At 36.8% G+C, this 26870-nt stretch overlaps 1 protein-coding gene and 1 non-coding gene across 3 annotated transcripts; both read right to left on the reverse strand.

Moving 5' to 3' along the window:
* LOC115709043 (RINT1-like protein MAG2) lies at positions 1-26211 on the reverse strand. 2 transcript variants are annotated; one of them, XM_030637073.2, is made up of 4 exons: positions 25821-26211; positions 25595-25702; positions 2242-2345; positions 1-2140 (listed from the first exon to the last, which is right to left on the reverse strand). In XM_030637073.2, the coding sequence occupies exons 1-4, from the start codon at positions 26119-26121 to the stop codon at positions 245-247; spliced, it is 2409 nt and encodes an 802-aa protein (XP_030492933.2). In that variant the 5' UTR covers positions 26122-26211; the 3' UTR covers positions 1-244. The 2 variants fall into 2 exon arrangements, with proteins under 2 accessions (XP_030492933.2, XP_060968141.1); XM_061112158.1 differs by lacking the exons at positions 25595-25702; positions 25821-26211 and adding an exon at positions 2757-2814.
* TRNAM-CAU (transfer RNA methionine (anticodon CAU)) lies at positions 13315-13386 on the reverse strand. Its single transcript has one exon. It is a non-coding gene; the product is annotated as a tRNA-Met (tRNA).
* Positions 26212-26870: the final 659 nt, after the last annotated feature.

Genomic DNA, 26870 nt, shown 5'->3' on the forward strand with positions numbered 1-26870 from the left:
TAGATAGAAGATAGATCGATAGATATAAACAAATAAATTGAATGGACATTTACTATTTTTTGAAAAACTGAACAGATCATCATGAATGGCACAACTTTGTTTTCTTGTATGATTTGTTAAAAAAATAAATGTGTCAGTGCGCCGGAGTCCCAATCGTGATTATACCATATAGAGCCCCAAGTGAATAGCACTGCAACAATTTGAGAAATGAAGATGAGGAAAGGTTTTTTTGCCTTGAAACCTTTCAACTACCAAATACTCTGTTCTTCATGATTCTATCTACCTCAACTACACTCAAATGTCGAATTCTGTTATCTTCCAACCATTTCTCCGATCCAACAAAATCATTTTTAAGTTGTTTTTCTGACATCTTCAACACTTTGAACCCCTCACTTAGTTTTGGAAAGAAGCCTTCTGGCCTCATACACCAAGACCTAAACACACCAAACAAAACCTCTAAATCACTACCGAATCTCTCAACTCCACCATCATAAAACTTCACGCTGCTCAAAAGAATACCATTGAATATCATTCTATCAATCCCAGAAGCCAGACTTCTCCACACCCCAATGAAGTCTTTCCTGTTCAAATTGACTTCTAGCACTGACATTTTCCCTTGCAGATAATCAAGTGCCCCAACTAAAGACTTTGAAACGGTCCAACCTTCCTCACTTTTTTCCTGCCACTGCCTCTTGTTCTTCATATAATCTCGACATAGAGCATCAAAACCCCTCAAAATTACAACATATAGTTTTTCAACCCACTCCATTCTTAATGCCTCCAACTTTTCAGTCTCCACATCAAATATACCATTTTCAAGATCTTCAATCAGCCCTTTGCCACTCTCGTTCTCCTCAGCTTGATCACGATGAATTGATCCCAATTCCAGAAAAAACAGGTCCTCGCACCATTCCCTTAGTACAGATTCCAGTTTACGAGCAGCATTAATAGATGTTGCCACTTTGATTAAGGCTTCATCATTAGTCAATGCAGTCAAACCTTCAGCTTCTTGGCACCTGAAAAGCAAGCAATCCAAAAACTTTATTAAGATAGGGGCACCAGCTGATCTGAGAAACCTTGACCTGAGGGATTTCTTAGGAAGTGATCGACAACGGTTAATTATAGCTGATAAGTGCCGTATAAAAGCACTAGTAATTGGAGGAGCATTATAATCGTCAGGGTTAGATGAAAGGTTTGCTCCCTGAACCTTTATTGTCCAATTTTTCTCGTCCTCACAATCATTTTTCAATTTATTTAGTATTTCTCCCAGCTCTATCTTTGCCCAAAGGTCAAGCCAGTCAGGCCGATCACTAAAAACAGAGAATGAAGAAATCTTCTGCATGCTCTCATCTTCCTGGAAGGAAAAAGAGACTCCAGAATGCTCTAACAGAGACTTAATCTGTTTATCAAATGATATCATTAAGTCAATAAGATGAAGCCAGGATGTTCTAGCCTGTGATTGGGTATCCATATCATTCTCTTCATCAACCTGTGCATCATACTTTGGGAAAATTTCTTTAGCCAAGTAAGTTGATAAGGAAGATACATTAGCTGAAATCCATTCTTCTCTGCAACTATACCCGGATAGCATAGCTTCATCAACCAGTGGTTGTAATAATTCATCCATAGAGTCTACATAATCTCTAGTCATTTTATAGACTAGGGCAAAAATGAATTCTGGCTTCTCAACCCAGTTTGAGAGATGTCGTTGAGATGCCAAGAACATTGGATTTACCAGCTCCTCAATCACCCAAAGTGGCTGATATATAGCAACTTCCCTACTATAGCCTTCCAGTTGCCGAGATTTTCTTCGTCGCTGAAGCTCCTGTAGACTGCACAGAGCAAAAAAGTTTTCACAGTACTGGTGTTTGAGGTCCCCTTGCATTGTAAAAAGAGGATTGAGGATTTTGGCTTTGTTTGGGGCTGCCGAAGTCAAAGATGATAGTGAAGGTGGCCACCCAAGGGAAGCTAGAAGTGCTCGATGATCTGCAATTGCCTGTGGTCTTAAGATGGCCAATGCTCGATCTACTCTGTGGTCGACTGCTGAAACAAGACGCCCCCATTGAGGCTGTCTTTTAGTGACTGAAGTTAAAATGTCTTCAGTCAGTTTCAGAGTTTTGATAGCACGTAAACGAGTATCCTGTATTAATTGAGAATTCAAGAAAGTATAATTAATGACCTGATCCTGAAGGCATGATGATTAAAAAAATTTATTAATGTAAACAAAGTTTCTGTACTCACTTCTGAGTCTTGTGTTGCATAATACTTCTTTAAGTTTTTTGTCATAGTTGAAGATACAGCATCCTCAATGTCACCAATCAGACTATCAAGCTTCAATGCTGTTTCTGAAAGATCAAAAGGGGGTAAAAAACCAATTAAAAAAACAACAGCATAAGAAAATTTGACAGAGACCATACTTCATTCACATCACGATTATTATAACATGTATTCCGATGAAGGAAAAGCTTATATCCAAAACACAGTAACATAAATATATATATTCACAGCAAAAAACATATATATGCATATGCATTACTACAATTCATATGACTAGCATATGAATTGTGGTGCAAAATCTCATCTCAGTTCCATGGTCAATCAACTGAAGTCAATACCAATGCTAAGAGAAGAAATTGGTCCTCAATATGTATGTTTATGAATATTATTCATCATATATATTTTATTCAGAGGCACCCAGCCACCTGAACACGCTTATCTTTTATGGTAGGTAACATTTGATTTCCATAAGAACTTACACGGTTTGAAGCTCTTAGTCTCCTACAAGGCTTTTTGCTCCCTCCTAATGTAGAGACTTCTCTATAAGTCACAGTTCCTTGAAAATGAAATTCTAGAGCGTAGAAGTTAGAACCGCACTATACAAGCTTCCAAAATCTCAGTTTACAAACTTTAAACAGACAAGATCTAAGAATTTAGAATAACAATCAAAGATAAACTCACGAGGCCTGACCTAAATACCAACCATAGCTATGAAACCCCAATATTACTTTCATTGATTTTATGCCAAGGCATTTGGCCTAAGAAGAAAGCTCCATAACTTTAGATCTCATCCTCCATTTTCATGAATTTGGGTAGCCACGTCCAAAGCCACTATATGATCTTTATTAACCACCTTGTTGTTAGAGTTATTATTATAAGCTCATAAGGGTATTTTAGTCTTTTCCTATTTTAATGCTATTTTATTTACACCCCAAAAATTTTTAAAGATACCCCATTTTAATAATTTTTATTTATATAAAGTTTAGGGAAATTCTATAATACACCCCCTTAAAAGGGATACACCGATACATCTCTATCTATTTTAGTATCCGAAATAATTTTTTAGTCAAATTTTTTCTCATGGTCATGTAAATTATACTTATTTAAGACAACCTGCAAAATTTTAAAAAATTCGGAAAAGTTTAACACGCCGAAAATTGTGTTCAAGTAGTGTGTTGCATGCGTGACTATTTTATTTTATAGTCGTGTAAAATAGACTGTTTGAACATTGTTTTCTATATTGTAAGTTATTCCGAATTTCTTAAAATTTTGTAGGATATCTTAAATAGCTATAACGTACATGAATATGAAAAAAAATTAGACTAAAATTTTTTTCTGGATGCCGAAACAAGTAGAGGGTGCATCAATACATCCATTTTAAGGGGATGAATTGTAGAACCACCCTAAAGTTTATATCTTTGATTGTACTAAATTTTTTTCACTTTTTTCTTTCAATTCATATTCTTAAAAAATATACCTATCAAACAAAAATAAACTATGTATTAAATGTTATGACAAAAAAATTTAAATAAAAAATTATACGAAATTTTCTTAAAAAAAAATAAAAAATTATAAAAATAAAATCAAAATAAGTATTAAAATTAATATAAAATAATGTGAAAAAAAAAAATTTAAAAATATTAAGGGTATAAGTTTATATTTTTTTAATAATAAAATGTATTTATCATTTTATGAGGTGCAAATTGAACTCCCTTTTATTATCTTTTGCCTTTTATAAAGGCATATACTTTGTTCTTATGTTTGTAATAGAGCCTTTGGCTCTCATATTTGCAATACACACACTAGCCTCTCTTTTCATCTCTTCATCTTTTGCACTTTCTCTTAAGTTATATTAGTTAGTATTTGCATAAATATTATGATATCTGAGAATGTTTTATGAAGTTGATTTTCTTAAGCGTAATCATAGTTTTCGCCAAGCACCATAGCAGCAGCAGGTATGTAAAATTTGTGTTCTATATGGGATTTTAGGATTTTAATTAGACTGTAAAATTTGGTTTTTATTAGCATTTAGATGATGGTTTTGTCTCCACAATGACCAGTAATAAAAATAATACCCTTCAATCCTTTCGAGTATGAAAAGAATTTCCTGAAAATATGATGAAAAAATTTCTAAAAGGCAAAACATATGATGAAAAAAATTCCTTACCGTTGCTTATTTCGGATTTTATGATGAAGCAAGTCATTGGTAACGAGAATAAATTTGGAGACCTTTACATTCTTGATAAACTAACACCTAAATTAGTTGCTTGTTTTGGTGTAAAATCCCCAATCGAGGCACATTGTAGGTTGGGTCACCCATCTCCTCTTCTACTTAAAAAATTTTCTCCACAGTATCATCACCTTAGTTCAAGTCCTAGAGTCAATAACTAGTGTTTCTTTTGAATTAGTCCATTCTGGTGTTTGGAGTCCTCCTATCTAGTCTAAAACTGGTTTTTGTTATTTTGTTACTTTTGTAGATGATTATTCTCGTGTCACTTGGTTGAATTCGATGAAGAAACGTTCTGAATTATTCTCTATTTTTCGTGCCTTTAGTGCTAAAATTCAAAATCAATTTAATGTATCTATTCGTACTTTGAGAAATGATGATTCCAAAAAGTACAAATCTAGTTTATTTCATTCTTATATGGTCCAAAATGACATGCTTTATGAAATTTCTTGTGTTGATATTCCATGAAACAGCTAGAGCCCTCTTATTTCAAATGCATGTTCCTAACAGTTTTGGGCCGATGTTGTTTCTACTGCATGTTTTTTTATTAACCGCATGCCATCTTCTTCTTCATGGTGAAATTCCTTACAAAACTCTTCTTACCAATAAGCCGCTATTTCCTATTGAGCCAAGAATTTTTGGTAGCATTTGCTTTGTTCGTAATGTTCGTCCACATGTTACTAAATTAGATACCGAGTCATTGAAGTGGGTATTCTTTGGTTATTCTCGTATTCAGAAAGGGTATAGGTGTTATTGTCCCGATCTTAACAAATATCGTGTTTCTATCGATGTTACTTTTGTGGAAAAAACACCTAATATTTTATTTTCAAGAACTCTTACTCGTCAAGGGAGGATGACGATTTGTTAGTATATTCTGTCACATCCTGTGCGCCTGTTACATGTTTTGATGAATCTCTTGTTCCTTCACATGCCTCGGTCATAGCTCCCACAATGCCTACACCTCCACCACCTCCTAAGCCTCCTATAGTGTACTTCATGCGTCCACCTCCTCCACCTCCCGTTTCAAATCCTGCACCTTCATCTTCATCATCAGATCCGAAACTCAACAATAATCTTCCTATTGCACTACGTAAGGTAAACGCCAATGTACATGTCCTATTTCTTCTTTTGTTTTTTATAATCATTTGTCATCTTCTTCTTGCTCTTTTGTTGCTTCTCTTTATTCTATCACTATTCCTAAAACTGTTCGTGAAGTCATGTCTCATCTTGGTTGGCTTGCTGCAATGATAGAAGAGATGAATGTTTTAGTTGCAAATGGTACTTGGAACTTGATTAATTTACTTTCAGGAAAACGGTCCATTGGGTGCAAATGGGTGTTTACGGTTAAAGTCAATCCAGATGGAACAATTGTTCGCTTAAAAACCCGTCTTGTTGCCAGGGGTTTAGTCAAACCTATGGCGTGGACTATTGTAACGTCCCCGCTTCAAGCCTCCATTGGGCCCTTACACCCACGGAATGAATGGCTCTTATACACGAGTACGTCACTCTGGCTGCTTCCTGGATTGATGACTGACCCTACAGACCAACACGAGTGTTTCCAGCGTGCTTTGTCCTCACTCGCACGCTTCCTGAGAAAACTTCCCAGGAGGTCACCCATCCTTAAATTACCCCAGGTCAAGCACGCTTAACTGTGGAGTTCTTTCGAGATGGGCTACCGAAAAACAAGATGCACCTTGTTGATATAGGTAGTACCAATCAATCCATTTAAGCCCTCTTCAACTGTGTAGTCCCATACCTACACAGTCTCAGAATCATCCCACTTGACCTTCCCCAGGCGGTGTGGGATTGTACAGCTTACCCGGTGTTTCCCCTTACGGATCACGGGACTACTGACTGTCACAATCACCCCCCCTTACGGGGTCCGACGTCCTCGTCGACCACACTTCCGGCTGGATCAAGGCTCTGATACCATTTGTAACGTCCCCGCTTCAAGCCTCCATTGGGCCCTTACACCCACGGAATGAATGGCTCTTATACACGAGTACGTCACTCCGTCGCTTCCTGGATTGATGACTGACCCTACAGACCAACACGAGTGTTTCCAGCGTGCTTTGTCCTCACTCGCACGCTTCCTGAGAAAACTTCCCAGGAGGTCACCCATCCTTAAATTACCCCAGGTCAAGCACGCTTAACTGTGGAGTTCTTTCGAGATGGGCTACCGAAAAACAAGATGCACCTTGTTGATATAGGTAGTACCAATCAATCCATTTAAGCCCTCTTCAACTGTGTAGTCCCATACCTACACAGTCTCAGAATCATCCCACTTGACCTTCCCCAGGCGGTGTGGGATTGTACAGCTTACCCGGTGTTTCCCCTTACGGATCACGGGACTACTGACTGTCACAATCACCCCCCCATTTAAGCCCGACACTTTCGTGAGTCTCTTCCTAGTATACCCGTGATCAATCCTTTCTCATAGTTAAAATCTTTCTAACTAGAATTAATGCTATGAAGTAAGAGATTATCTGAGTGACACTATAGTAGAACCTGTATGGTTGATTTCGGGCAGCGCAATAATGGAGAATGATACTAAGCTAGACCGATTGGCAAAGTTTTGTTAAAATGCAACGACTACTAAGGCCGCTAGGAAGGCTATAAGGTGGAACAGGTATATTGTTCAGAATGTAGATATTATGGTTAAATAATTAGGAGTTTTCTAGTTTTATGCTCAGGTGATTGAGCTAACCCTTACTGTTGAGGGTATAAGGATTAGATCACAAAAGAAATAATATGAAGAGAGATATTCATGAAAGTAAATGTCCAGTGTTGGATTGGCTAAAGGATGTTAACTTTAATGATCTTGACAAAAAAAAAAAAAACAAACCCATTGGTTACGGGTCCTAGTAAGAGAATGGTTGGTTGTTTTGGTTGAGTTAAATTTAGATGATTTGAGGTAATGTTGAGGATTGGATTGACTTGTAAAGTATAGTGCAAATATTAATTAGGAAGGAAAGATGGTAACTTTTGAATCAGAAGGTGAGGACCTTCGTGTTCTTGGGCAAGGATCAAAGGTCCTGAAATCTATTGATCATGGCGTTTAAGGCTGAAGGTTTATTATGGGATGGATGCACCAACCTTTCAGTTAGTGTGGCAAATATTGCAAAGGAAACATCGGGTGGAACTGGGACACAATTTTTGGCTCAAAGCCTTCTAGATGCCTTTTCAGAAGAGCTACCAAGATTATTGATGAAATAGGAAATTCATTATGAATTGAATTGATACTATGAGTAAAACCTGTACCCAAAGTTCTGAGTTGGATGGTAACTGCAGAATTGAAAGGGGTGAATAATCCATCACAGGAAATATTAGGCTTGAAATTTCTAGCCTGAGTAGGTTTTGTTTGTGAGGAAGAAGGACGAAACCTTATGAGTGGGTGTTGACTGCTGGGAGATTAAACCAATTAACGGTGAAGAACGAGTATCCTTTGTCAAGGATAGATGTTATGTTGATTAATTTTATGAAAGGATCATTTTCTCTAGGTTAAGATGTTGAGAACTAGGTTAAATCGGGAAAGTTAGAAAATTACCAAAATGCCCCTAGGTTATTTTAAAGTTTAATTTCTTTGGGGGTAAATTAGTCATTTTGTATAATAGGTATTTTGACTTTCTAGACATTGTGGGCTGCCCACTATTATTAAAAAAAAAAAGAAAGAAAGAAAATAATAAGAAACCCTATTTAAGGGAAAAGCTTCCAAGGCAAGAAACAACTTTTTCTTCTTCTCCTTCTTCTTCCCTTCGTGTGAACCAAAAACCAGCCAGCAAAGGATCAAAACTTCACCATTTCTCTTGAATTGAAGTAGCTTGTAGAACCTAAGCACAACCTAGAAGCAATCAAGGTAAGTTCTATGCTTTGTTCTAAGAATTCAATTGGTTTTGGAGTAAGGTTTTGTGTTTCAGTAGCTGTAGGAGTTAAAGTAAGTTAGGGTTATGTTTAGTTTAGATTTTTGAGTATGCTGAAAATTGATTTGGGTGGTTTCCATGGCTGGTTGAATTGAGTTGCATTGGATGAAGCTAAAAATTAAGTTTTCTTCACTTGAACATGTGATTTTGAGTTAGAGATTGAATTGTTGTGTTTTGAAGCTTGGAATATGTTGTCTTATGGTTATTATACTGCTCTGTAAAGTTTGGGATCAATTGGTTAGGTTTGGAGCAAGTTTTGGGACTTTGAAGAGCTGAAATTTTCGAGTTTCTGTTGTGAACCTAATTCGGATGGAACATGGCTGCCAACCGGAATTCCGGATGGTCAATTTTCTGAAATTGCCGATTTTCGTATTTTAGCCATAACTTCTCACTCGGGTGTCCGTTTTAGACATTCTATATACCGTTTCGAAGCTTATGAAGAGCTCTACAGTATGAGACATAGATTAGAGCCAAAAGATGTATTTTATTTTAGGGTGTTTTTACCATAAGATTTGGTAGAAAACCCTAAGTTATTTTATGCGGGTTTTAGACAGTGTTTTGGAATGGACCCTTATTGATTTACCTTTATCGTGACATAGGACTCGAAAGTGTCGGGCATCATTCCACTCAGGTCGGCCCACATACTTGACTTTGGACTTGAGGTAAGAAAAGTACTATATACCGTTTGTAGTTAACAATTATAATTGTGATAGTCTCGATTATGTTCGAGGGAAATATTATGAAACGATTATTATCGTTTGACTCGATTATGATCGAGGGAAGTATTATGAAACGATTATTATCGTTTGGCTCGATTATGATTGAGTAAAAGAAACGGTTATTACCGTTATGAGTAATTACTCCTGACACCGCGGATAGGTTTCTTACTTATCGTTTGTTGTATCGGACAACGATAGTGACATATACAGCTCGTGGTTAACGAGTGGTAGGGGTATTTTATGAAGTACCTAAATTATGTGGTTATGAAGTTGTGGAACGATCAAGAGTGTTATTATGTGATGAGTTGTAATTGAATACATTTTTGTTAAGGTAGGAGTGAATAAATGTTAAATTGCTTATGAAATTGGTCATTTTTCTTACAGTCTCTGTGGCTTAGGGATGTAAGAAAACAGGTTGTAATGATGTATGATTGGAGTGCTTTATGAAGCACTGAAATTGTGTGGATATGCTAATGTGTGAAGTAGGGTGCTTTATGAAGCATTGAAAATGAATATTTATGATAATGCATGATTAAGGTGTTTTAGGAAATGCTGAGATTGTTGATTATGTATAGCTATAAATACTCTTAATTTTGTAATGAGTTGCTCATATAGACGTTGAATTGTAAATATACGTTGAAAGAGTACAATCTACTGGTATGAATAATCTGTTGAAAAGAAATCTACTATCACTTTCCATAATTTTCTTTTGTCTAATAGCTTTCTTGCTGAGTCATTATGACTCACGTGTGCTTCATGATGCAGGTAAGAAGATTAGCGGTTCTTTTTGGCCACGAGTCAGAGGTCTCCCAGCAATGTACATATCAATCGTGTTGTCTTGGCTTCCAGGAAGCAGGATCACCCTCTTTTCTATGATTGGATGTATAACCTACTCTTGTATTAATGGTTTTATAATTGGTTATAAAAGAATTTTATTAGCAGGGGATCCCCATATTACGACAGTATTTTGAACTAAAGTTTCTATTTTTAAATTTAATTAAAGATAATATTTTTTTTTTTTTTGAATTAAACCACACTTTTCCTAAACTAATAGATTATTGATAATAAGATTATAAAAGCACACACGTGGCGTTCCTGAGGTTCAGGGCGTTACAACATGGTATCGATATACGAAGTCTGCTCACTTTCTCCCGGTGAGGACAACGTATACAGTGGATCAATATGCTGATTTGTATATTAAAGAGATAGTTCGACTTCATGGTGCCCCAAAGTCGATAGTTTCAGATCAAGATCCAAAATTTACATCCAAATTCTGGGAAAGTTTACAGCAAGCAATGGGTACTAAGTTGAAATTCAGTACAGCTTTTCATCCTCAAACCGATGGACAATCTGAAAGAACTATCCAGATACTTGAGGATATGTTGAGGGCATGTATAATGGACTTTGAAGGTTCTTGGAACAAGTACCTACCTCTGATTGAGTTTTCTTATAACAATAGTTATCAGAGTACCATTGGCATGGCTCCGTATGAGATGCTTTATGGAAGGAAATGTCGATCACCTATTCACTGGGATGAGGCTGGTGAACGTAGGTATCTTGGACCTGAAGCTGTCCAAAGAACGAGCGAGGCTATTGAGAAGATTCGAGCTCGTATGCTTGCTTCCCAAAGTAGACAGAAAAGCTACGCGGATCCAAAGCGTAGAGATGTTGAATTCCAAGTTGGGGATTTTGTTTTTCTTCGGGTGTCCCCAATGAAGGGAATTCGAAGGTTCGGGAAGAAGGGAAAGTTGAGTCCCAGATTTATTGGTCCATTTGAGATTCTTGAGAAAGTAGGTCAGGTAGCTTATCGGTTGGCTCTACCTCCTGCCTTATCTGGGGTTCATAATGTGTTTCATGTCTCGATGCTTCGGAAATATGTATCTGATACAACTCATATCTTAAGTTATGAAGATATTGAGCTTCAAACCGACCTGTCGTATGAAGAACAACCAGTACAGATCTTAGACAGAAAGAAAAGGTGTTGCGAAACAAGACTATTCCACTAGTCAAAGTGTTGTGGCGGAATAGCAAAGTTGAAGAAGCGACTTGGGAATTAGAGTCGCAGATGCGGGAGTTGTATCCCGAGCTTTTCAGGTAAATTTCGAGGACGAAATTCCTATAAGTGGGGGATAGTTGTAATATCCCAGAAAATAAATAATATTTAAATGGACATATTTTATTAAATATGTAATTACTTGGAAAATAAAGTAGGATTATGATCTTACTTAGATGAATTTTTGAGAAATTATTTAATGAAATACGTTATTTTGGGCCCGGCAATTGTGGAATTTTAGCTATGTGGTTAGCAATGTCACGACATTAAATGAAAGAATTATTTTGAAGAATATCCCGGATTAAGTTAGAATTTTATTAGAATGTCGGATTGGGGAATTAGTAAAATTACCAAAATGCCCCTAGGTTATAATTTAAGTTTAGGTTATTTTGAGGGATAGTTTAGTCATTTTATTTTTGGCAATCTCTTTTCTTTACTTATTTATTTTGTGGCTGCGAAAAAAAAAAAAAAAAAAAAGAAAAGAAAGAAACCCTTATTTAAAGAAGTTGCCTTCCAAGGCAAGGAATCATTTTTTTTCAAAAAAAAAACAACAACTCCAAGCTTTTCTCTTCTTCTCCTTCTGCCGATCACTGTAGCAGCTGGAACCAGGGAAAAACTCACTTCTTTTTCTTCAAATTCTTGAGCTAATCCTAACCCTAGGAGCTAGCTAAGTGGAGGTAAGGTTTCTACTCTTTTCTTGGTTGGTTTCCATGAGTTTAGATTAGGTGTTGGTGAGAGTTTTCATTTATTCGGAATTTGGGGTATAAGCTGAAGTTAGGGTAGGTTCTTAGGGTGATTTGGAACTTGTGTGAATGAAGATTGAGGGAGATTAAGGGCTGTGCAACAAATAGGTGTGGAAAGTGATGTTTTTAATGGAAATTGACAAGTGAGATGTTGATTTTGAGTAACATGATGAATTGTGATTAAATGATATGTTGAATGCATTGTATTTAGTATGTTGAACTGTTCTGGAAGTGCAAATTAGGTATGATTTGGTTTTGGTTCGAGCTAGAGGAGAAAAACCAGAATTGTTCTGTACGGCAAAGAACCTGGCCGATCGGTTGGTTCTGTCAGTATCGAACCTGGCCGACCTACGATGACGGGGAACAATTCTCGGGTTTTCTCTCGATCCGTGTTTAGCTCGGGGTTGAACCTAGTATCTGCCTTTGAATAATTTTGAGTTATTTGAATTATTATATTGATGGTGAAGGCTAAGTCTAATCGGTTTAGAATTAGGGTTTTAATCCGAATATTATGTTAAGGTATTTATTTGTGTTTCTCAATTGTCGTGACATAGGACCGGGATTGCCTAGCTTGTTTTTCCACCCGTGTCGGCCATATTCTTGACTTCTGAATTAAGGTAAGAAAAGTGGTAAGCACCATATGTGGTTAAAAATCAATGAATGAATGGAGGTGATCTTGATTATTATCATGATATTGATTAAAGCTTATTAAGCCTAGGTTATTACCTAGGGTTGGGAACGGTTATTACCGTTATGAGTAATTACTCTTGAAACCGCGGTTAGGTTTCTTACTTATCGTTTGCGTTATCGGGCAACGATAGTGACATATTCAGCTCGTATGTAACGAGTGGTAAAAGTGGTACTTTATTAAGTACCAGGAATGTATGATGTTTAAGAAAATGCTTGTTATTATCGAATAGTGAGTAAACATAATGGCATGAGATTAAGTGGATAATCAATTTCTTTCAATTATTGTTTTGATCACTTTCTTCTTTGAGTCTCGTGACTCACCGGTGCTTTATGGTGCGGGTAAAGGAAAAGCTAAAGTCGAACAACCATGAGTTATGGTCACGAAGAATGTACATACCGGCCACGGGCGGCCAGTTTACAGGATGCTCTATTTTGATTGTATTTTGGAAAAATATAAAGTTTATGTTGTAAAATACTTTGAAATCAGTTTGTAAATATTTTGAAAACAGGGGGACCCCATAAATCATGTTACTTATCTTTTGTTAAACAATTTAAAGGTTGAGTTTTAACTATCAAAATTTTAATTACCCACTCTTTTAGTATAATTACATCTTATATAATTATTGGTATTTTAAATAAAGTGCACACACGTGGCGTCCCTGTTGGACAGGGCGTTACAACATGGTATCAGAGCCAGGTTTCGATCCTGGGACCTGTGGGTTATGGGCCCACCACGCTTCCGCTGCGCCACTCTGACTGTCACAATCACCCCCCCTTACAAATGGTATCAGAGCCTTGACCCAGCCGGAAGTGTGGTCGACGAGGACGTCGGACCCCGTAAGGGGGGGTGATTGTGACAGTCAGTAGTCCCGTGATCCGTAAGGGGAAACACCGGGTAAGCTGTGCAATCCCACACCGCCTGGGGAAGGTCAAGTGGGATGATTCTGAGACTGTGTAGGTATGGGACTACACAGTTGAAGAGGGCTTAAATGGATTGATTGGTACTACCTATATCAACAAGGTGCATCTTGTTTTTCGGTAGCCCATCTCGAAAGAACTCCACAGTTAAGCGTGCTTGGCTTGGGAGCAATTTCAAGGATGGGTGACCTCTTGGGAAGTTTTCCCAGGAAGCGTGTGAGTGAGGACAAAGCACGCTGGAAACACTTGTGTTGATCTGTAGGGTCAGTCGTCGGGCCCATGAAGCGACGAAGTGACGTACTCGTGTATAAGAGTCATTCATTCCGTGGGTGTAAGGGCCCAATGGAGGCTTGAAGCGAGGACGTTACAAATGGTATCAGAGCCTTGACCCGGCGGAAGTGTGGTCGACGAGGACGTCGGACCCCGTAAGGGGGGTGATTGTGACGATCGGTAGTCCGTGATCCGTAAGGGGAAACACCGGGTAAGCTGTGCAATCCCACACCGCCTGGGGAAGGTCAAGTGGGATGATTCTGAGACTGTGTAGGTATGGGACTACACAGTTGAAGAGGGCTTAAATGGATTGATTGGTACTACCTATATCAACAAGGTGCATCTTGTTTTTCGGTAGCCCATCTCGAAAGAACTCCACAGTTAAGCGTGCTTGGCTTGGGAGCAATTTCAAGGATGGGTGACCTCTTGGGAAGTTTTCCCAGGAAGCGTGTGAGTGAGGACAAAGCACGCTGGAAACACTTGTGTTGATACGTAGGGTCGATCGTCGGTCCGTAGACGACGAAGTGACGTACTCGTGTATAAGAGTCATTCATTCCGTGGGTGTAAGGGCCCAATGGAGGCTTGAAGCGAGGACGTTACAACTATTCTGATACTTTTTCTCCTATTGCTAAACTCACATCTGTTCGATTGTTCATTTCCATGGCGGCTACTCATCATTAGCCTTCGCATCAACTTGATATTAAAAATAATTTTCTTCATGGAGATCTTGAGGAAGAAGTGTATATGGAGCAACCTCTTGGGTTTGTTGCTCTGGGGAGTTAGGGCAAATTTGTTGTCTTTGCAAATCTTTATATGGATTGAAACAAAATCTCGCGCTTGGTTTGTATAAAAGTAAGTCAGATTATTCTATATTATACAAAAGATCACCTGTTGATACCATTTTGCTAGTTGTGTATGTGGATGAAATCGTTATGACTGGAAATGATACTGGAGGTATCTCATCCCTTAAGTCTTTCATTCATACCCAGGATTTAGGAGTGCTCAAGTATTTCTTGGGAGTTGAAGTTACTCAGAGTAAATAAGGTATTAATTTGTCTCAAAGGAAGTATGTACTTGTTTTGTTAACTGAGACAGGAAAATTGTGTATCTTACACGTGATGGAGAACCATTTGAAGATCCTGACAAATATCGCAGATTGGCTAGAAAATTGAATTATCTAACTCACTCGTCCAGATATCACATTCTCAGTTAGTGTTGTTAGTCAGTTTATGTCTTCTCCAACAAATCATAATTGAGCAGCATTAGAGCAAATTTTGTGTTACTTGAAATGAGCACCAGGGCCATGTATTCTTTACAAAGACCATGGAGACACCCATATTGAGTGTTTCTCTAATGCAGATTGGCCAGGCTCCAAGGTAGATAGACGATCCACTTCAAGTTATTGTGTATTTGTTGGGGGCAATTTAATCTCTTGGAAGAGTAAGAAACAAAATATTGTGTATAAATCCAGTGCAGAATCAGAATACAAAACTATGATCTAGTCTATTGTGAGATAGTATAAATTTATCAACTTTTGACTGAATTAATGTTTAAAACTTCAGTTTTAACAAAACTGTGGTGTGATAATCAAGTTGTTCTTCATATTGACTGAAATCCTATGTTCCACGAGTGAAATAAGCACATTGAGATTGATTGTCATTTTGTTCGTAAGAAAATTCAACAAGGTCTGATCTCCAAAGGATATGTGAAGACTGGAAAACAATTAGGAGATATTTACAAAGGTTGTGAATGGAGTGCAGGTTGATTATCTTTGTAACAAGCTAGACATGATTAACATTTATGCTCCAACTTGAGGGGGAGTGTTAGAATATATTAGCTAATTACATAATTTCTTTTTTAATCTCTCTAATTTAAGTAGTTTCCTATTTAGTCTATTTAGTTATGTATACAAATACATACTATTCTATTGAATCAAATATACAATCCATTCATTTCTACAATATACATAGTCTAATTTTGTAAAGCAGAATTCCAATAGTAAAGCTCTTGAATAGGAAGACATGAACATTCAAGAGTTCTATTGAGTTATTACAAAATTTTGGGATATTGACTAGACCTAATCCACAAAGTTGCAAGCTTTTGCACTTTATAATGTTCGAGGAGGTACAACAATTAATTCAATATTTAATGGCACTTCGTGATGACTTTGAGGGACTCTTAAGGGTCTATTTAGCATTGTCCTCCACTTCCTTCTGTTGATTTAGTGGTCAATGAGTTATTGGTAGATGAGATTTGTCTTTAAGTCTCAAAGCAAGAAAAGGCATCCTTCCAGCACCTAGCCAAACTACCTTGGCAATTTCCCCTAGAACTTTTGCATACCAAGAGAATAAACCTCACACAAAAGTTTGGGATCGATGAGTGCAGCTTTTGTGAACAAAAAAGACATTAGAAGACTTAGTGTCCTAAGCTACTAAATCATACACCTCAGCAACAAAGGCAACAATTCAAACCCCCTCATTATGGTAATCAACCACATTTTGGCAATCAACATCAATCTCAATCTCAACAATACTATCATCCGCATCCCCAGTTTAATGTCCTTCGAACTTATGTGATTTTGGGGCGTAAACATCCAACCATGCACTTGTAGCTCTATTGGTATCCAACCTTGCACTTGTAGTTTAATGCCAACCACAATTTAATGCCCTTCTGACTCATGATTTTGGGGCGTAAACATCCAACCTTGCACTTGCAACTTTCTCAAATAGTTTTGGAAGTTCCTTAGCATTCAGCAACATGTCATCTCTTTTTTGGTAGGTCAGCCTCACACTAGCACATCAGGCATGACCTTTACATGAATTTTAGATTCTAGAGTCTCGGACCATTTATCCCACATTCTAAATCTTTTGTTTCTCACAAACCTTCATCAGCTTTGTCCGTCATAACTACTGGTGGTACTCTCATGCATTTAACAAGTAGTGGTTCCGTTGTTAGTGCTCATTTATTGCTTCCTAATATTTGTCATATTTCTAAGCTTCCACTAAACCTTGTATCTGTTGGTGAGTTGTTTGATTCTATTTACTCAGTGACATTTTCTTCCTCTTCTTCTCATGTGTAGGATCCGCAAGCTCAGAAGATGACTAAAACTGATTGTAGGCAAAGGGTTTATATGTTTTGGATGAGTTGAATTTAATAATATTTGGAATTCCTAATGTTTATTTGTCTTCTTTGTCTTCTAGTTTTTATTTGTGGCACTCCTGCTGTGGTCAAGTTTCTACTTCCTGTTTATGATTTTTAGCTTCCACACAACAGGAATCTTCGAAAATTTGCAACCTCATGATATTTTTAACTGTAGTGGTCAAAAGTTGTTGCTTTACATTTTTTGTTGCACCTTTTCAGTCTACTTTGATGTATGGGGAGCATCTCCTATTGTTGCAAAACGGTATCTAAATATTATGTTTTTTAACTGATGATTGCACTCATTTTTATTGGGTTTATCCAATGAAATGTCATTTTGAATTTTATGATATTTATGCTCAATTTTGAGGCTATTGAAGAACTCAACATGTTGTATTTGAATACTTTAGATGCATTCAAAGTGGTAACTATATTTCAAATAAATTTGTTGATTCTCTTGCTATAGATGGAACTATGTATGAAACTTCTTTTATAGTTACCCCTCAACAAAATGGTGGTTGTTGGAGTAGGCACATTATTGAAACAGCTAGTTTTCTTTTATTGTCATCTTTTGGTCCTCATTTTTGAAGGGAGGCATTTTAACTTCAACCCACCTAATTAAGATGATATCATCTTCCATTACTTAAGTTTGTTTCCTTTCAAAAAACTATATGGGCATACACCTGACTATTCTTCCTTGAGAATTTTTGGTTCAGCATGCTCCATGCTTTCTCCTAGCGTAGAGCATACAAATTTATCGTCTTGTTCTATAGTTTGTGTTCTTTGGTTATGGTGAAGGACAAAAGGGATACCATTGTTTTGATCCAACTTCAGAAAAGTTGCATGTGTCACGTCATGTTGTCTTTCTTAAGCATATACATTTCTTCTTTATTCCTGTACTACTCATAATTTGACCAAATCATATCTTATTCACATTAATTCTTTCTCTGAGCATAAAAGTCCTCTTGTTTCTCAAGTTCCTTTAGTTCCTTTTCCTCATTACTCTCACATGTCCCAAATTATAAATACTAGAACTTCGCAACCTGACATTTCTAATACGCCTCCACCTAAAGTTATTTTAGATCTTCGTGATATATTGGAGGATCCTCCGCCTAAAGTTATTTCAGATCTTCGTGATATAATGGATTCTCCTCGTTATCCTATACTTGTAAGCCTACTAAACTACCATATTTTGTTTATTCCTCTTATTCTACTCCTTTCACTTCATTTTTAGCCTCTATCTATTGTCTTTTTGGGCCTTCCTCCATTGAAGTGAGTTACTAACCCCCTTTGGCAGCGAGCTAAATAAAGAACTTTCAACTTTGCATAAGACAAATATTTGGGATTTGGTTCCTTTACCTTCAAGTAAAGGTCCAATTGGTTCTCTTTGGGGTACTATCTTTCAAAAGTCTTTTGTTTCCCTCCACCTCTTTCTTAGAGTTGTATGCATACTCTAATGTTGATCATGATCATGATACCACAAATCCCAAGTCTGTTACTGGCTTCTGACTCGTTTTGGGTGATTCTGATATTTCTTGAAAGAGTAAGAAATAAACCTAATCTAAGAAATAAACCTAATCTTGGATTGCAAATATATTCGACGATTATGGAGACATGTGTTGGCAGAGTTTGAATTGTCCTGGGTTATGCCAAGGTCTGTTTCACAATTGATAGCGTCCAAGCTAACCGGAAGCAAACGTAGATTAAAGCTTTGGAAAATAGTGATCTTAGCAACAATCTGGGCCGTATGGTTAGAAAGAAATGCCAGAATCTTTGAAGGGATTACTAAATCAGAAGCGGATGTGTGGGAGCAAATTAAATTTTGGACAGCTACTTTGGTCTTTAGAACCAAACATTTTGAGGATTTATCATTTTTAGATTTATGTAGAGAATGGAAGACAATTGTATAGGGGCTGTAGGTGGTTTTGTTTAGCTTTTCTCTCTTCTGAGGCAAAGCAGGGGAGTACTCTTGCCTTAAAATTTCTGTTTTGTTATTAATTGTAACCATGGTTTTCCTCCACCACAAGTGAGGCTTTTAATATATATCGGGAAGGATCCTGTCTAAGACAAGAGGATCTCTTCTCTTTTTCAAAAAAAAAAAACAATCTTCCAATAAAGCACAATACCACCCTATGTCAACTACTATCAAAGAAATTATTTTGTTGAGATGGTTGCTTGTCGATATGGGTGTATGTCATTCTCAACCCACTCTTTTGTATTGTTACAATCAAATCATGATCAAGATTGCTTAGAATTATTTTTTTAATGAACGCTAAGCACAGTGAAATCGACGGTCATTTCACTCGTCACCTTCTGAAACTTGGCACTATCACTTTGCCTATTGTTCCTTTCTTTTACAAATAGTTGACTTTTTTACTAAGTTGCACTATATTTCTCGATTTCATTTTCTAGCTATACAAACTCTAGATGTTCATTACTAACGCATCATGAATTTGAGGGGAGTATTAAGGTTATTATTTTGAGCTCATAAGGGTATTTTAGTATAATTTTATCTTTTGCCTTTTCTAAAAACTTGCTTGTTATTATGTTTGTAAAATTTTATTATCTTTTGCCTTTTATAAAGGCTTGCTTGTTATTATGTTTGTAATAGAACCTCTGATAGAATTTTCTTAGACTAGAAACTTTCTGCCTTCAATTTAGACACCAAGAATTAAATCCCTACAAGACTTCCTTTACTGTTAATAGTTGCAAAAGTTACAGCTAGCTTTCAAGAGGCTAGTCTCTCCCAATTCAACCTTTCAGGAGGGTTGTTCTCTCTAATTAGAGTTAAACTCTTCTATTCCGAAGCTGCCTTACAAATGAATCCCTGGACATATTAAAATAGTGCTAGCTATCTAGGATCTTCTAAAACTAAGACATATCAGCCCCTCTTAAGAGAATAAAAGAAAAAATGCCAAGTAAAAGAAAACAATTAAGAACAAATTAAGAACTAGCATAACTTGGCCTTCTACTGTAAACAAAACGTAGAGGAAGCTTATCATACACACTAACCTGCTCTTTGTCTCTTCATCTTTGCACTTTCTCTTTTGGTTCTATGGATAAGTAGTATTAGCATAAATATCACTTCTCACTATAGAAATATATCGTTATACTTTAAAAAAATAAAAATGGCCAATCCCATTGGCATCTTCAAAACGCAACATAAAAACAACAGTAGATGCCATCCATCCGGACATTTGCAACCTTTCTAACAACCAACTCCCAATATGATATGCTCAAACAATTTCATCCTAAAGACAATCCAAAGTATTTAATTAACCACTATCTTTTTCGTTTTTTTTTTTTTTTTTTTGGAAACTAAGATCCCCATAACCTTACAATATTTATTCTCAACCCCGAACCATGCAAAATACCTCAAAAAATACGATGTCATCTGCAGACGACAGGTCAAAAAGAGACAAAGCATCCCTACCCACTTTTGAACCTTTATACAAATCATTCTTTATAACTAACTCTATTCATCATTCTTACACCCTCCAGTAAATAGGATGGTGATCAAGGATCACCTTGTCTAAGTCCCTCGTACCTTCAACATCTTACATTGGCCCTCCCATTAATAAACATTGGAAAAGATACAGAGTAAGTACAACCTGGTATCAAGCTTCACTATTTTGCACCAAAACCTTTCTTTTCCAAAATAAATCTACAAAGCTTCCCTCAACATTGTGATATCCATTCTTCCCAAAATCTCTATATTCTTCCACTGCTTCACCAGCAACAAAGACCACTAAGATCTGTTTCCCTGCAACAAATGCACCAGAGCTTCTAAAACTATATGCTCCAGAACTTGTCAAAGCCTCAAAGATAAAATTTTAGCAATTATCTTGTACAAATTTGAAACCAAACTGATCTAAAGTCTGACACATTGCATCAGTTCAATCATTCGGAATGATGCAAATATATATATGCTTAACTACCCTTTCATATGTCTCATCTCCACGATTCAATTATGAATTTGTGATTGCATTATGTGTTGGAGTGGAAATTGCAAGCATAGCTGCTGATACAATACAATGGAGGAAAAAACTGAACAAAGTTTGGTTGGGAATTTGAGTAAGGAGTTGGCTGAGAACAAAGAAGAAATGAAGGGTACTGACCCAAAGTTGCAGACAGTGAATGGAACAACTTCTCTACCTGTTGTGGCAACTGAGAACAATTGGGTGACCCCGAAAAGGAAAGGTTCCAAACAACCTGTTATAGTGTCCCAGGCAGCAAAAATGAGTAATGGCTTTACTATTTTACAGGAAGCTAATGAAGGGACTTTGATTACTAATCCTATTCCAAAAGATTATGGAAGATTGTAATATTTTAGGATGGAATGTTAGGGGAATGAAGAAGAAGGATAAGCAAAAAGCTATCCTAGAAGTGTGCAGAGAGAATAAGGTGGGGTTTGGTGCTCTCTTTGAGACCAAGTTGAAGCATAATAAAGTGGCTGGAAGCATTGAAAGTAATTTCCCTAATTGGGAGATGTTTTCTAGTGAGACGGTTTCGGGCAAACTGCTGCTTTTGTGGCAAAGTAAGTTTACTGTTCTAATGGAGGATCCGCAGTTGATTCACTGCAGAGTTAAAGTCTGTAGTGAAAATGTGTTTGCTTAATTTTAGTTAGTTTTAGTTTCATTTTCTATTTAGTAAGCTAATTCTTAAGTTTTGTAAAAATTGGTATTGTTAGGTGTGTTTTTTCAATTAATTGTGCTTGTTTGTTGCTGAAAAAGAAAGAATTAAATTGATAGGAAAAAGAAAAGGAAGCAAGGAAAAAGTGGAACACAAGCTGAAATTGGGGCAGATTGCTGAAGCGAATTCAGCATTCTGGCAGTGATGTGGAAACACGAGATTTACTTATCCCAGCAATTTTGTCCCAGTCACTCAAAGTAAGCAAGGAAGCAAACTGCTGCTTTTGTGGCAAAGTAAGTTTACTGTTCTAATGGAGGATCCGCAGTTGATTCACTGCAGAGTTAAAGTCTGTGGTCTGCAGGTTGCTTTCTATGCAACTGTAGTCTATGGATTTAATACGATGATGGAAAGGAAAGACCTTTGGAGTAAATTGAAGAATTTAGGTTAGATCATGGATCCTTGGATTATTTTTGGCGACTTCAATGCCATGTTCAATTTTAATGATCGAACTGGGGGGAAACCTATCACTGCTAAAGATATTTAAGATGCTCAAAATTGGCTTTCGTTTGCACAAGTTAAAGAATTTAAGTGCTCAGGAGCCCATTACACATGGTCCAACAAGCATGAAGTTGGAGACAAAAAATTTTCAAAGCTGGATCGAGTGTTTACAAACAATAGTTGGCACAACTCCTTCCCCAAAACTGAAGCTCTCTTTAAATGGGACAGTATTTCAGATCACAGTTTTTGTATTATCAAGAGCCATGATATAGGTAAAGTGGGATACAAACCTTTTAGGTATTGTAATCACTGGATGTTATATCAGGGCTATACAGAAGCTCTGATGGATGTTTGGAAGTCAGATACTGGTAGGGAGGGCCTTACTGCTATCAATATAAAACTTCTTCGAATAAAGCATACTTTGCAGAAGTTTAGCAAGGAAAATGTGGGAGATATTATTAGAGATTTCAGGTTGGCCAAGGAGGAGTTTATTAAAGCTCAAGAGGCTCTTGCAAGGGATCCTACTGATGTTGTTTTACAACAACAAGAGAAGCAGAATCAGGTAATTAACTCGAACCTGCTGCCGTGTTATATTAGTTATCTTCAACAACAAAGCAAAATTACTTTGGTGAATTGCAATGATGAAAACTCGAGCTATTTTCATGCTAGTATGAGAAAGAAGAGATTAGAGAATAGATTCACTTCTTTTACCGTGGATGACTATGTTGAAGATGATTGTGTGAAAGTAGTGGATCATTTTCTTACTCATTTTAAGAGCTTTATGTGAAGTAAAAGCACGGCAAAAACAGAGATCGACTTTGGGTGTATCCAATATGGCAATATTCTAAATCTTGACCATCAAGTTAATCTTTTCAGACCTTTCCATAAAAAAGATGTGAAAAAGGCTTTGTTTAGTATCCGTACAACCAAGAGCACTGGGTTAGATGGATTTGGATTTGGCTTCTTCAAGGGATTATGGGATCATATTGGAGATGATGTTTCTAATGCCATTTTGGATTTTTTACAAAATGGGAAGTTGCCTAACTCTCTTAATGAAACAATGATTTCCTTAATTCCTGAAGTTGAGAATCTGAAAGTGGCTATTGACTTCAGACCTACAGCGTGCTACAACACATTGTACAAGTGCATCTCGAAGATGCTTTGTTCAAGACTTTCAGAAGTTATGTCGTTCCCGGTTCACAGCAATCAAGGAGCTTTTGTGAAAAGCAGACTTTTAGCTCAAAACATTCTCATATTCCAAGATATTTAGCAGGGCTATAACAGGAAGAACATCTCGGCTAGATGAGACTAAACTAATGCACTTTGTTAGGCAAGGGAAGTTTCGGGTAGAACTGTTTTACGCCTCTCTTATTGACAATCAGGTGGTTGTGTATGCCAAAGCAGTTTGTCATAGGCTTCTTGTTCCTAAGCATAGATTCTTCTACTGGCAGGTATGTAATTGTCAACTACTTAATAGGGACAAATTGGAGAAAATTTTGCCTATTCTTTCTAACCTCTGCCCGGTTTGTGAGCAAGAAATTGAAACTCATTCTCACCTCTTTATGGACTGCTGTTACACTAAGAGGCTGCTTGTAGATATTAGCAGCTGGTTTGGGGTTCATAGCTGGTCGAGAGACATCCATGAATTACAAAGATGGTATATGAACACCTTTTTTGATTTGAAGCATCAAGTTACAAATGTTGTTATTGCTGCAGTGCTGTATTGGATTTGGAAAAATAGAATTAGTTGCGCGTTTAACCTTGTTTGTTTTTCTACTGTTGTGATTAGTAGAAAGATAAAAAAGTTGGTTAAGTATAGGGTATTGGGTGTTACTTGAAAAAGCTTTAAAGCAGGTGATAGATATGTGTTCACTACAAAAAACTGCTACTTTTAGTGACAACTTTTTAGTTACAACATAATTTTTTTGTGACTAAATGTGATTTTTAGTCACAACAAAATATTACTTGTGACTAAAACATAGTATTTAGTAACAAGTTGTCACTAATTTAGTTTTAGTCACAGCAAGTATTGTAACTAAAAATACATTTAGTCACAACAAATTGTAATTTTTGTGACTGATACCTTTAGCCACGGATCTTTTAGTCACAAAATAAAAATAATAATTTATATTATAATTTTTTTACTTTTAGTTACAAATTTTGTTGTGACTAAAAGTAAGATTTTTTGTAGTGGTTAAATGTTGTTAGTAGCTGGTGAAGTCGTGTGGGCTGCTGCTTCGGCTTCAGTCTTGTTCTGTTTGTAAAAAGTTATGTTTGACTAAAATCATTCTGTTTTGTTAAAAAAAAAAAAAAAAAAAAAAACCAGATCCATATCCCAGTGATAAGAAAAATTTACCCAAATATTATTCAGGTAGGCTTAACGTGCCATTTCCCAAAGACAATATGCCTTTATGTTTTCTGTCATTTGTCTACAACCCAATCGAGGACTCTTTCTTCTTTTGTGTACAACCCTAGATGACCAAAATCTGCTAGTCTTTGGGCATGTTCACTTGTTCAGTATTTTTCTTCCAGCACAAATCATGCAATCTCTTTCACTTGTGTTGTGCTTATATAATTATCTCCAATTACCCTATACTATCATATAGGGAAATCTGCTAATTGGAATGTTATCAAGATAACGAAAATATTACCTCTCTTCATAGTTGACACTCGACCTCATTATTTATTTCATACCCAAGTAAAGGAAGGGTAACCTTACTGTATGTTTTTTCATTTTTCCTTCATCCCAGTTTGTAGAATTTGTACTATGTTATCATATAACAGGACACAAATGTGTAACAAATTTAACATTAGTAGTATGTAAAGGCTTGATGAATAAAACCATGCGTGTGTAAGAAAGCTTAGTTGTCTATAAATGAAAAATAAAATCAATAATCAGTGATTTATAGTTCGTCACCAACATTAACACCATAGCTTTGGGGGAACAATTGTCCCATACTTTGTACTTCCAATTTTCAAGCATGTACACAGTACACGCAACTACTCCAATAGAGATAAAACTACTACAAGTAAGAAAGTTAAACGATCCTAGCGTTCATCTAACATTCAATTAATTGCAAGATGTAAGACGGGAAGAAAAACAAGGCAAGAAAGACACACACACAGAGCTCACATTACAGTGTATGTAGAAACTCTAGTAATAATACTATAAAAAAATGAAGCAATAAGGGAAAGTAAGGCAATTTTATTTCAGCAACAGAGCATTCGATTGAAACCCAAACAAAATATCAAATTTGTATATGTTGTAGATATTGCAACAAAACAAAGTTTTTGTCCTCCGTTTTGAAACAAGAGAGCAACATCAATTTCCCGAGATTAAAGGGCAAAAAAATGCATTCGAACAAGCACAAAAGAGGGCATACAAAGATCAAAAACCAGAAGTAAAGCACAGGGCTTCTCCATTCCCATTTCTAAACATGGGAACCATAGCTGTTCCCATTATCAATTATAGTCATTTCTCATACTCTAAAACTAAAAAAGAAACTCACCAGCATACAGCCGAACAGTCTCGACTCTCGCCACTTCCTTCGCCAATGCCGGCAACTCCTCCCCCAATATCTTCTCCGTTCTCCCTTTTCCCTCTCCACTCTCCCCATCTGTAATTGTATAAATATAAATATATTGTATGTAATTATATACATCAGCAGTACAATCCCACAAAACAGCCATGATAACCTACCGAATTTCATCAAAATCACAACAATTCAGCAATACCTGGCTCGACATATCCATGAGAGCGAGTGAAAGATCCAAGATCGATCAATTGGCCATTAATGTCACTCAAGAGGCCATGAATTTGATCGGAGAAGGAAGCGTAAGCAACCAAGGTGGCTCCGAGGCTCCGATTGAGGTCAATTATGCTTTGATCCAAATCGGAGCAGTTAGATTGGAGCTGTGAAAGGAGATTGGGAGCTAAAGTCAGAGTTTCTCTGGTGTGAAGATTGTCGTTTAAGAAGGATACGATATAGGAAGAGAGATTGGAGGGTGGAGGCAGAGTTGGGACAACCGAGTCCATTGCTTCATGCTATTAACATTGAGGGAGTTGTTGGAATCGTTCGTTTCGGTCGTTGTTAAGAGTGGAAAATTTGAGCCAGAGCCAAGGGTATATTGGGGATTTAGCACGAAGGAAGAAAAGCTACACGTACACGAGCCACGAGGTGATTTATTTTCATTGGAAGGAGTTTGTAGAGTTCTGACCAGTGACTCACTCACTCAATATTAGAGTAGGGGTGAAAATCGGTCGGTTATGGTCGGTTTTTAAAATTTTATAACCGACCGTTTAGAAATTATAACCGTATAAAACCGACCGTACGGTTTTTGGCGGTTTTTGGTTTGGCGGTTTTAGGCAGTTTTGGGCGGTTTTAGGCGGTTTTCGGTGGTTTTAGGCGGTTTTCGGTGGTTTTTGGCGGTTTTGACGGTTTTTTTGTTAAACTATTTTTTTTATTTCAAGAACCGAAACCGACCGCCATGTCAAAAAAACCGAAACCGAAACCGACCGCCAAATTCGGTGATGACGTGGAACCGAAAATTCGGTTACGGTATGGTCGGTTTGATGGTCGGTTTCGGTTTTTCGGTTTTTATGAACACCCCTATATTAGTAAATTGAAAAATACCTTTTATTAATCAATTAATTAAATTTACCTCTAATTTTATATTTAATTAAAACAAATCTTTTTTTATATGTATTGTACCTAAAATACTTTGATATAAGAGAATCATATGGAGAGTATCTTGAAATGATAGAGACAAAATTGGTAAAATATT

This window comes from Cannabis sativa, chromosome 3, assembly GCF_029168945.1.
Source record: "Cannabis sativa cultivar Pink pepper isolate KNU-18-1 chromosome 3, ASM2916894v1, whole genome shotgun sequence".
NCBI lineage: Eukaryota > Viridiplantae > Streptophyta > Magnoliopsida > Rosales > Cannabaceae > Cannabis > Cannabis sativa.